The 11,224-nt window shown below is 45.6% G+C and overlaps 2 protein-coding genes across 10 annotated transcripts in view; one reads left to right on the top strand and one right to left on the bottom strand.

Annotated features, from left to right (window-relative positions):
- Nucleotides 1-11,224, top strand: part of SHPK (sedoheptulokinase) — a 938,822-nt gene that overhangs the window by 509,884 nt on the left and 417,714 nt on the right. The window lies entirely within an intron of this gene.
- SYNRG (synergin gamma) overlaps nucleotides 433-11,224 on the bottom strand; it is a 33,598-nt gene continuing 22,806 nt past the window's right edge. For 6 of the 9 annotated variants that reach the window (XM_042442332.1, XM_042442333.1, XM_042442337.1 and 3 more), the window contains 8 exons: nucleotides 10,567-11,136; nucleotides 9,707-9,870; nucleotides 8,892-8,945; nucleotides 8,152-8,248; nucleotides 7,281-7,429; nucleotides 6,554-6,664; nucleotides 5,438-5,473; nucleotides 433-3,863 (listed from right to left, as the gene is read on the bottom strand). In XM_042442332.1, coding sequence (XP_042298266.1) covers nucleotides 3,732-3,863; nucleotides 5,438-5,473; nucleotides 6,554-6,664; nucleotides 7,281-7,429; nucleotides 8,152-8,248; nucleotides 8,892-8,945; nucleotides 9,707-9,870; nucleotides 10,567-11,136 — 1,313 coding nt within the window. In that variant the 3' untranslated portion in view covers nucleotides 433-3,731. The remainder of the gene's footprint in view (nucleotides 3,864-5,437; nucleotides 5,474-6,553; nucleotides 6,665-7,280; nucleotides 7,430-8,151; nucleotides 8,249-8,891; nucleotides 8,946-9,706; nucleotides 9,871-10,566; nucleotides 11,137-11,224) is intronic. The other 3 variants (XM_042442334.1, XM_042442335.1, XM_042442340.1) reach the window with 1 other exon arrangement.

Here is an 11,224-nt window from a genome sequence, read left to right as displayed (position 1 = left end):
TACTCTATAAAAAGTAACTAGGATTAAATATAGTTAAAATTATTGGTATTAAAGTAATATGGGAAGCAGGTATCAGAATGGACATGCCAGATTCGGAATTGAAGTAGAGATGGCTATCTGCTCCACATCCAATTCCTGTATTTGTACCAAAAGGGAATATTCCATTACAATAATAGCAGCTAAATCCTACTAAACCGGGCACCATATTGGATATATGGCTTTGCACTCACCTCTGTACTCATGACAAATCAGCAGATTAGATTTCGTGGGTACCGTTGGTCTTTGTTGAAGGCAACAAAATTTAATTCCCCGGCTTACTTGGAAGCATTAGAAAACTCTAGACAACAACTTGGTTTAACAGACGGGTTGATCTGAGAAAACCAAAACCCTTCCATGTGACAACTAGCAAGTGGAGAGACAAAACAAGAGACATTTGTGGATGCACGGTATCCATTTTATTGTGTTTGCAAATCAAGACACATCACTGTATAAACCAGTCAGGATCCAGGGAAATTTTGGAGATTTCGGGGGGGTTTAGTGAGACTTTCCAGTTGTTTTGTATCGTACCTGCGCATTCACAGTTTTGTATCCAAGCTCTTTCTTGACATATCCCTGGTGTCCTTCCCTCTCCGTTCCCTTGTACCCTTCCTACTCCCATGGATCACAACTCTGGAGACCAGGGTTCGAACCTCGGACATTGGAAACAAATGGGACACTTTGGGCAAGGCGCACTCTCTCAGTCTCAGAGGTCAAAAGCAAACTCCCTTTGAACAAATCTGTCCAAGGAAACCCCCTGACAGGTTAGTGTTCGGATAAGTCAGAAACGGCTTGAAGGTACACAATGACAATGCGCACCGAGCTACAACTATCCCATAGATATGCAAGAGGAGAGGCGCTTAGGTTGAATGACCACCAGAGTGTACTGTACACTCTTCAGCTTTGAAAACAAGAATGTAAAAAGCCAGTTGGATTACATTGCGATAACTCTTGTCCAGGACCCCATCTTCAGCCATCTTCAGAGTCCCTAAGAAGCTTCTGAAGATGGCTATGGAGGCAATTGCCTTTCCTTTTGCCTTTGCCATCAAGTGTTTAGGAGGTACAGCGCTCCAGCGCCGGTTCACGTCGGCAAACAAAACCAACACAAAGCACCACTGCAAAACCGATAAAGGATTGTATCGCTGAAGGATGTACGTGTGTTTTAAGCAAATAACCAAAGGTCAAACAGGTCCAACTAAAAGGCCATCTAAGGAAAAGAAAAGCCTCCCACCCACCAAAAAAGAAAAGAAGCAGCAGAACCGAACACAACACAACCACATTTGGGGAAATACTGTAACCCTGGATACTGTTTCCAAGGACACCAAGGTCCTTCTCGGCTAAGAGAACAAAAGCGGAAGAGACGGGGGAACGCGGCGCCGCATCTTCCGAACCGGTTGCATTTGCAGAACAAGCTTCCCTGCTTCGCATCCTCCGATCCGACCGAACTAAAAAGGAGCTGACATGGTTCAGGTCACAAGAACAGATAGGTTGATTTTAACGTTTCTTCTCCATAATGCTGTTAGTAACAGACACCTGTCATCTATCACTGGTCTTAATGCAGTCGCAGCATAAGAAGCGCATAAGTCACTAGACTCCAGCTCCCCTTTCCCTTCTCTCTCTATAGAGCCTAAAAGGCACAATTCAGAGCAAACGTGAGTTCAAACCATCAAAGGCTTCTTGCAACAAATAGCTTGCCTGCCAGAAATGTCCAAGGCTTGTAGTCAGTCTCTGCTCAAGCTTTCGGTGACTCCTGGCACGGAGGTTTGTGAAAAGTGCCCATATTCTTACACAGACCATCAATAAAAAGCCCTGCCTTCGCCTCTTTGGCCTAAATACCCTAAGTATTTATACAATGCACAAGGTGTTATGTGTCTGCAACACACGATCGACCCATGGCCTCTGTACCAAGGCCCCAAATTCCAGGTATCTGTATGATATTCACACGGTCATCCTTCTTCCATTGAGGGGTGCAGCGAAGCATCAGCTACAGAGAAGAATGGTCCTTGGAGTCAGTGCAAGGTTATTTGTACCTAAACCTTAAATCATAAAGATGCTGCCACATTCCTTTTTTATTCCTCCCCTTCCTTCTTCCTTTCCTGCAAGAAACTACCTCTTTATTTAGCAATCTACCTTTTTTATTTGAGCTGGTCCTCAGCATAGGCACATGGAGATGTGGAAATAAACCTTTGAATACCACATGCAACAAATGCTCAAGGCAGCTGCCTATGGTCCAACAGGAAAGCAACTGTGGGTCGACCCCAAAGTACAACATGTAGGGGATGGGAAAAGACTAGCCATACAGACACTTGGTGGTTTGGGGGTAGGATTAGGTTGCCGACTGCAAAGCGATGCCAAATTAACTGTGTCTGGCATCGCTTTGCAGTTGGCCCATGGACAGGCACCAGAGTCCAAAAAGCAGAGAGAAAACATCAACTCAGAGGCCAAGTTCTTCCAAAAAGGTGAGTTCATTCCAACAGGAAAACAACTGTGATGATGGTCAACCCCAAAGTACAACATGTAGGAGATGGGAAAACGCTAGCCACACAGAGGCTATCATCAGGCCTCTTGCTTCATTAACCCCAAAGTAAAAGACCTATTTCATTTCAAAGGAAGGAAAGAAGAGCAGCCTGTTCTGTTCCGCTGCATCGCTGCAGCTTTGATCGCCGCTCTATCTAAGCAACAACACATTACAAACGGTTTGTTCGCAAGAGGAGTCAAGGTACCAAACGGCATGCATTTGAGAAGCAACTGTTCAAAATCAATAGCGGAGCTAAAGGGGTGTTCTGGATTAAAATCCCAGCCGTCCCCAAGCGTTTGTGAGAGCGAGGATGGCAACCGGGAGGCCGACAATATCCGGGTGGCCACAAAAGCCCCGTTTCGGCTGGCAAACCTTTGCCAACGTCATGAGCCACCTATTAGTGGTAATGCCCTTTATCAGGAGAAACACACAGCTTCACACAAAACCTTTCCATCTCCTATATACAAATTGATCTCTTTGAGTTTTATTCCACCTTTAAACTTGGACACCTTATTTTTTAAAAACACAGACGCTACATTTCTAGGGACAAGTCGGGATTACAGTAAAAGGGTAACTGATTTTAAAGTGCCAGGGACCTTGCTTGGCCTACACAGTAGTTTTGCAAGAGGGCTGGGGAAGTCTAACAGCATCCTCGGAAAAACCCTCCAACCGTTCGACGTTAGAGGAGAGAGACACAAATGGACAGCCGTTACAGTTCAGTTGGTATTAAAAGACCAAGGCGTAGAAATGGGCTTCAGAAGTGACACATTGAGACCTTTTGTAAAGTCACCCACTAATAGTCAAAACCAAACCCAACTCACTTTGGTTTTGAAAATGCGTTTTGGAACAGAGGTTATCCCTGAAGCGTGGGAGGAGGGAGGCTTTTGGACCCTTCCCGCACAAAAGGAACCACAATTTGCTAGACCTGAAAGAGCACTAGACAAATACAAGTTCCCCAACACCAGCGGGTGTTTCCAAACCTTTGCCACATCTTCCAACCAGGCTTGCAATCTTTCGCATGAGAACGGCCAGCCTGAGACAAACACCTTACAAATATTCTAACCACAAGCTCAGAACCATGTTCACATTTACTGGGTCGCTACCCCAACCCCTGCCTCTGTCCCGTGTGTGTCGTTTCTCCCCTCTTGGGGCCAAGGCAAAGTCGGGAGACGTCCCCTCAAAGGAGATCGGGCAAAATGAGGCCCGGGGGTTTGGGCTCCACGCAGTTGATCCAGAAGTTGGCGCAGCTCGCATGGTACTGATGGCCGCCGTACGCGAGTTTGAAATTGTCCGTTTCCGAGTTGAAGGCCTGAAGAGAAGGGAGATAAAAAAGGACACCGGGATGAGAAATTGCCGTGGTACTCCTTTGTGCCAAGATGTTTGCCCCAGGGGAAGACCCGGGCACACATTTTAATATACGATCCTAACTTCTCTCCAGCCACTGCTGCCAAACTATGGAGCCAGACCAATGTTAGGACCTCCAGAGGACTACCAGCAAAGGACGGCCCCACATTTCAACCACATGGAGTCAAAGCAGAGATGGAGGAAGACAAAGAGGAGTCTATTGCAGACAGAGGCATGATCCTACCATTCGAGGGAAAAGGTCTGACCGCTTATCAATGATGGTGCCCCTGTTTGAAGAATGCTTTGCCTAGACCAGCCCCTCTGTTCTCCAACCTTATAGTCCATTCAGTGCCCTTCTTGTTTCCTTGCACATTCTTGATACGATTTGAAAATGCCAGGGGGGTGTTCTACGTTGGTTTCCAAATTTCTGTGCTCGTTTTGTTTTGGTATGTAAATGTTAACGGTCATATGAAATTGAAAAGGAAGAATATGACCGCTAACATTTAAATCAGTACATCTACACTAGTGTGGTGTAGTGGTTTGAGTGCTGGACTAGGACACTGGGAGGCCAGGGATCAAATCCTCGCTCGGCCATGGATACCCACTGGGTGACTTTGGGGAAGTCACACTCTCTTGGTCTCACAAGGAGGCAAGGGCAAACCCCATCTGAACAAATTCTGCCAAGAGAGCTCCATGACAGTCGTCTTGGAGTCACCATAAATCTGACTTGAAGGCACACAACAACAACACAATTCTTCCTTGGGAACCACAATGAGTATGTCTGAAAGGCAACATTAAAGTATCTTAAATTGATGCTGCCTATCTCCTAACCCTACTCTACCTCCAGAGTTATGTTGGGTCCAACAACCATCTTTGCTTCAGGACCGTTGTCACTCCTTCCACTAGCAAACTCAGGTGGCGCAACAAGACCAAGCCAAAGCAAGGCCAGCACCAAGGAAGCGCGCCAGTTGAATTTATTTTACTGCTGTCGATATAATGAAAGAATGAAAATCATAGTATCATATTCCGACCATGATTCTGTCAAGTCGTACACAGTGATCTCAGGAGAAGTGAGACACATTCAAATAAGCCTTTGGTGACAAAATACTGTTGTAAAGAACAGGGCCAAGGCATTTCTTTCTAAAGACTAGTCATGCCACCCCACAGCATTCAATTTTTACCAGTCTGAAAAAGGCCTTGCCATCTCAAACCTTAGGTCTTGGTTTAACGCCAGACCGCCTTAAAAGGGACATACAACAACCGGTACACAGAGCTGACTATGACTACCACGACTCGACTGCCACATCGCAACGCACACCAGCAAAAAAGCACAACAGCTCACAGACAACAGGCATGCCAACACGACACACTCCGGTGCCAACTGGGTTGTTTAAAAGCAAGAGGTTAGAGAGGGAGGAAACTATAGGGAGTTACAGAAACTGGGGAGAGAGGAGAACGAAGGCAACATCCCACCACCACCATCGCCACCCCCTCGGTTTGGGCAGACATGTAAAAAGGTAGCTTTTTATGGGTTCGTACTTCTCTAGGACGGTCATCCGCAGGCTTCTCTTCTTTCTGAAAATGTTGAAACCACAGAAGGTCAACATCATTGTCAAAAACACAGGAGCAAACTGGAGTTGAAGGATTCGCTGCTCTAACTCTAGGGGCCTTTGGCTGCTCTCCTCCGCGCCACCGACAGCTGGGTTTCGAAGGCTGACAAGCATATATACCGTACTTCATCCATTTAAAGCAAAACAAATATCATTTCTAAGCCGGGTCCTAGGAACCCTCTGTATTTGAAGTCCAAATCAGCTATGCTTTCCCAGTTGCTTGGGAAATCATGCACACCTTGATTTTCTGGAAACACCTAGTCTCCCTGCTTGCTGGAGTCCTTCAGGTCCAGGAGCTTAGGGTGGGTTTACACTGGTAGCAGCCGGGGGTATCCTAGCCCCAAACCTGCCCCAAGTCCTCCCCATTACAAAGTGATGCCAGGTGGCTGTTCACATGCCACCTGCCATTGCTGATGCCAGCTTAAGGCATTATCTCCGAGGCTGAAAATGAGGCACCCGGCATCGCTCACATGGCTGAGCGTCTCGTTCTGTCCTCAGAGGAGTGACTCACAGGACGTTGTGTAAACAGGCACCCATTCGTTCTCGGTTTTCTGGGAAGGTTTGGCACAAATGGTTTTTTAACATGTGTTTTTAATGGCCTGGGTTTGCTGAGAGGCCTTGCCTTCATAGGTGAAGACAGTCTGCAGTCAAATCAGGCCTTCAGTTGTGTTGTGCAGACAGGGCGATGCAAGGGCAGGAGAAAATAGGGTCATTTGACCCATGTGGACAAGCTCTTTTTCCTCCTAAACCCTGTTTTTCCACTTCTCTAGGGCCATTTCAAGTCCCTCTATCCAGCAAGTAGACCACTGACCAGAAGCATTATATACATTGGCCAGGGGTCAAAGCATTAGCTATACTAATTCTGTTGTGCCCTCTTCAAAATCTCCCCCGGAGAAGGTTTGTCATGCTTCAAGATGTTAAAATTAGCAAAGTAAACGTAGCAAACAAAGGCAGCAAATGCAAACTCTTTGCAAAAAAGGAAATAAAAGGAGTGTGGAATAGGAAGGGGGAAAACCCAACCCCCAAACAGTCTCTCTATACTTACTTTGCTTCTAGAGTTTACATTCAAGAGACACACGCCACAGGCCAGGTCTTGGGCATTTTTAATCCCGGGGCGAAGCATACAAGAGGAGAAATCCAGCGAGTTTTCATCAGGCTGCAAGAGAAATATGAGGGAGAGGGAAAAAATCCTAGTGTACTTTCATAGGGAGACAAGAAAGCATAACAGGCAAGACTGTTTGTCTAAGCCTCATACTGTCTCCTAGTGTCTTTCCGCAAGGTCTTCCAACCACTTTCTAGATGGTTGCAAATGTTTTTGTGTACTTTAGCAAGGCCTACATGACTTCGTTGCTTCATATAGCATTTGCACATTGCTCAATCTGAATAAAAAGTTGGCTGGAGCATGTTGATCTGCTCTCCTTTTTTGCGTGGTAGGCATCTATACCTATACTCTCTGTGCTATTCCTGTCCCCAGTACCAAAGTTTCTGTAATGCCCAGAAACACATCTACTAGCTATATAATCAATGCCACCGGATGTGGGCATGGCCACTGGCATGGAGAAGTCGAACAAAAATAAGCAAATTCATAAAAGGGAAGATTCTCTGCCCACAAATGTTCAGTCGAAGCTTTTTCTCCCTCTCAGATGTGATGCAGTTTGTGTTTCTATAAGCGGCTATCAATCATACTCTAGTCCTCTCATCTCATTTTATGTTCTCATGTGCAAAAAAATAAATCATAGGCCAAAGAAGCAGAGCTCAAAGAAATGCCTTACCGTCAGTGCGGCGAGTGACATGAAGCTGATCAGGTTGTTCCAGACTTTATCGATGTCCTTCAGCAGCAGCTGGAGGGTCTCACTGCAGACGGCGGTTGCTTTGATCCCCAGTTCGATCCGTTTGGTGACCCGATAGACCTCGACGACCCCTGTGAGAAGATGAAGAAGAGCACAAAGTCAACAGAGAGGTACCAATGAATGAGCAAAGCTCCTTTTCCACCATGAGCAAAGCTCCTTTTCCACCATGCGCAGGGAGCAGAAGATGTTCATAGCCATGGCAGGGAGCAAATTTTACTTCTTAAACATTCTACTACAAGTTAGTATAGTAACTATCCAGTACTATCTGCCTTGACTGCAAGTAGGTCTCCAAGGTCTCACTGTCTCATCATCTTCTCTCTAGTTTTTGGTTCTGTTTAGATCCATTCTGTTTGGATCCTGTTCGTGGAACGATTTACAAGACTGCCCAGTTTCTATGTAATGTTACTGTTAAGAGGAAAAAGTATAGCTGCTAGTATGGTTTTCAAGAGAAACCTTTGCATCCCGTGCACACGATTCATTGGAACAAACAATAATACTTGATAAAGTCGAAGGCAGTAAGGAAAGAGGATGAAAGTACTATAGGTGGATTCATGGAAGTGACAGCCCTGAGTTTGCAAGACCCGACCAGCTGATAAGGAAGGTCTCAGGTTGACAAACAACAAACAAACAACAACAAACACCATAAAATGTTGGTCTGGATGGTTTTATACAGCTTCTCCGTTTGCTTTCTGTCCTAGAAATAGATGTCTAAAGCTAGACTCATCCCTCACAAGACTTTTTTAATTCCAGTTAATTCCCCCACGTTAATGAGATATGGTAATATAAATCATACCTAATAAATATTCCATGCCTTGGGCAGACTGGATTACTTCTGTGCATACAGATGAACTGCTGATACCATTCAGGGTGTCGTTCGCCTTCTTGATGACCTAGCAGACAAGAGTTTTAGTTATTGCATTTGTAGCCTGCCTTCATCTATTGAACTCAGCATGATGCGCAGAAGATTCCCAGGTAGGCTCCTATCCAAATAATGGCCAATCTCAAACCTTTCTGGCAACAACAGAGTGAAGATTCACAGCTACAAGACCATGAAACACCTGAAACACCTGCCAATTAAAACAGGAGCAGGTAGATGGAATAAGAGGGGACATTGGAGAATTAGGGAGATCAGCTTTGTTTCAAGAGGTACAGGAACTGGGAAAGACTCTGCACAAGTTAAACCAATATGCGCTAGGACTTCAGGTGCTCTGATCCCACAGATGTGGATACAACGGCTCTCCACCTTCATCACCGTTACTAATGGATCTGTGTCATCCATCAGGACTCCTATCACAGCATAAGAAGAGGATCCTCATATATAGAATATTCTGAAAGGTTGCTGAATGTTTTCCCTCCCCAACATATAGGCTAAAAGATGGAAAAGTGGAGATGTTTGCAACTACTCTCTCAGCTCTACACAGCGTCAGGTCTGTTTGCATCCTTGGATGATTCATGTTTCAGGCTGTTAGGTCAATAACAAGTACAAGGAAGGAAAACACATTCTATCCTGATACATGGGGATGGCATACTTACTTGAAGGGCACTTTCCAGGCACCTCTGCCATTCGTAGGCATACCGCTCGCTTTCCTACAGAGAAAGGGAAACAGAATAATGTCCAGGGTGCTAGGAAAAAGGATGGTCTGCTGCCTAATGGATGACTTTTTCACACCCCCAACTAAAAGTAGCTGGGAAAGATGCAGGTAGCTTCACTTAGCAGTGGGATGGGATATGGCCCTTAGGTTTCACTATCTAGGCAATGGGGATACATAATGTTCAGGAATTTTGATGCCATGGGGAGGAAAATAAGGTTTCCCCCCCTGAAAATAATTGGAAATGCTTGAGAAAGTGGGGGAAAATGTAATATTAGCACCCTTTATAGATTGAAAGTCACCTTGTTACACTAAATACATGAAAGGTATTGGCCACAATCCTCTATCAGAGTCTGTTAGGCAACTTTATGTGTACTTAAGTTATGTAGCGGAGGGGCTAAGAAAGCAAGTCAGTGAATAGAGAAGATGTATATAGCAGGCCATCAGCAAGAGTATCCCGATGTACACTGGTCTCTAGTGATACACATTGGCACTCCCTAGCTGATGTCCTGATGCACAACATGACCAAATGCACAATGGCTCCTGTTGTGCATCAGCCACTTTTCCAGACCACCAATACAGTACAGTTACAACAGCCTCTTACTGGATGTTTTCATATGGGATTGAAACATTCTTTTAAGGCAGAAAAACAGCTTTAGGGGGCATATTCCTGGCTGCCTTGTGCCCACCCTGGGTCTAAAAACTGCAGCCAGGTAGCCCTTCTTCATTAAGCGGTTTCTTCGTTCGACCTCTCCTCACCTCTACCTCTCCTGTAAGATCTTTGTATTTGTCTCTGATAACAGGCAGAGTGGGTTTTTCGCTTAGAGTATTTGACCGGTCTCGAAACGGCTGCTCCACGGACGGCAAAGGCGAGGAGTGGCTTATCTCTCTGTCGCCCAAACTCAAGCTTCTCTTGTGAGATCCTGGAAGGAAATAAATGCATTAACAGTTGGGGATCGTTCCTAATTCCTTACGAGGGCAAAAACAGGACAGGGTAGGACATGCCATATTTTGGGACCTAATTCAACACAAAAAGATTTGGGACATTGTAGAAGGGGCATTCCCATATCTAGGCATGTAAATGTGTGAGGCAGAGGCCTTTACTGAGACACAATGTGAAAGATGAACGCATTACAGATTAAAACTGGCGTGGCGACTTGTCAGCCAGTAAACGTTGGCGTTCGTTGTCGCTGTGTGCCTGAAAACAATTTAAAACCGAATCAAACGTACCAAAAAACAAGTTTAAAAAATGAGTCAAACTAGTGCATCCCCTGAAAAACCCATTCTTTAAAACATTTGGATTTCAAAAGGCTGTTTGAACCAAAAATGTCTTTATCTGGTTATGGAAGGACAGCAAGGGATGGAAAGGGTTTTCACGGTCTAAGGACAGCCATTAAGAAGGTCCTATCAACTGAGCTTTTTCATACAAGTAAGACTTATTTAACTTGTATTTGGCTAACTCAAGTCAAGCAATGAGTTGTGTTTCTGTTCCGATAAAACTATTGAAAATGCACATAAAAACTGACTTAGGATCTACTTGGCCGGCTTCAGCCAGAGGCACCATCCCTTACAACTATTTGGGTCTGAGAAGCAACTTCAATGATGTTCATTCAACTCACCTTGAACAGAGAGATCAAAAGTCGCAAGCTCGCTTTGGATCATTTCTTCGCTAGACTTCATCTTGCCTTGGGACGTCGCCAGCAAGAAGTCAAATTTGCTGATCTTTGGCTTTTCGCTTTGAAACTCGCCAAAATCGTCAGTGCCTTCTTTGGAGCTGGCCTCTTGGTTCGCGCCTGGAGCCGGGCTCTCGCGGACCTGCCCCAGAGGCTTTGCAAACGCCCCAAAGTCCTCCACGTCTTCGTCGCTTTGGTCCACCGAGCGGCGGTCGGCGTCTTTGAAGTGCGCAAAGGGGGAGAACTTGGCGTCCTGAAGGGCATCCTCGCTCGCAAAGGTGGTGACTTTGGAAACGGTCATCATGGTGATGTTTTCGGAGCTGCCAAAGAAGGTCTCTTTCTTCTGGAGGACCGAGGTAGCCAAGGAAGACCCAGCTCCCGGTGGAAGGGGGACGGAGGTGGACTTCTTGCTCTGGAAGGTGTCTTCTTTGTCAGACCAGTCAAAGCTCGGGAAGCTACTCAGGGCAGAGCCGTTGTTGTAGCTTCCAAAGGGAGCGTACTTCATGTCATCGAGATCTAAGAGAGAACAACAAAAACCAAACCATTAAGAGTAGCGGCAACCAGCCAACACACCCAGTGCTGAACCCCAAGAAGACGGGATCAT

This window comes from Sceloporus undulatus, chromosome 11 (assembly GCF_019175285.1).
Source record: "Sceloporus undulatus isolate JIND9_A2432 ecotype Alabama chromosome 11, SceUnd_v1.1, whole genome shotgun sequence".
Lineage (NCBI taxonomy): Eukaryota > Metazoa > Chordata > Lepidosauria > Squamata > Phrynosomatidae > Sceloporus > Sceloporus undulatus.
This window is presented reverse-complemented; position numbering and strand designations above follow the sequence as displayed.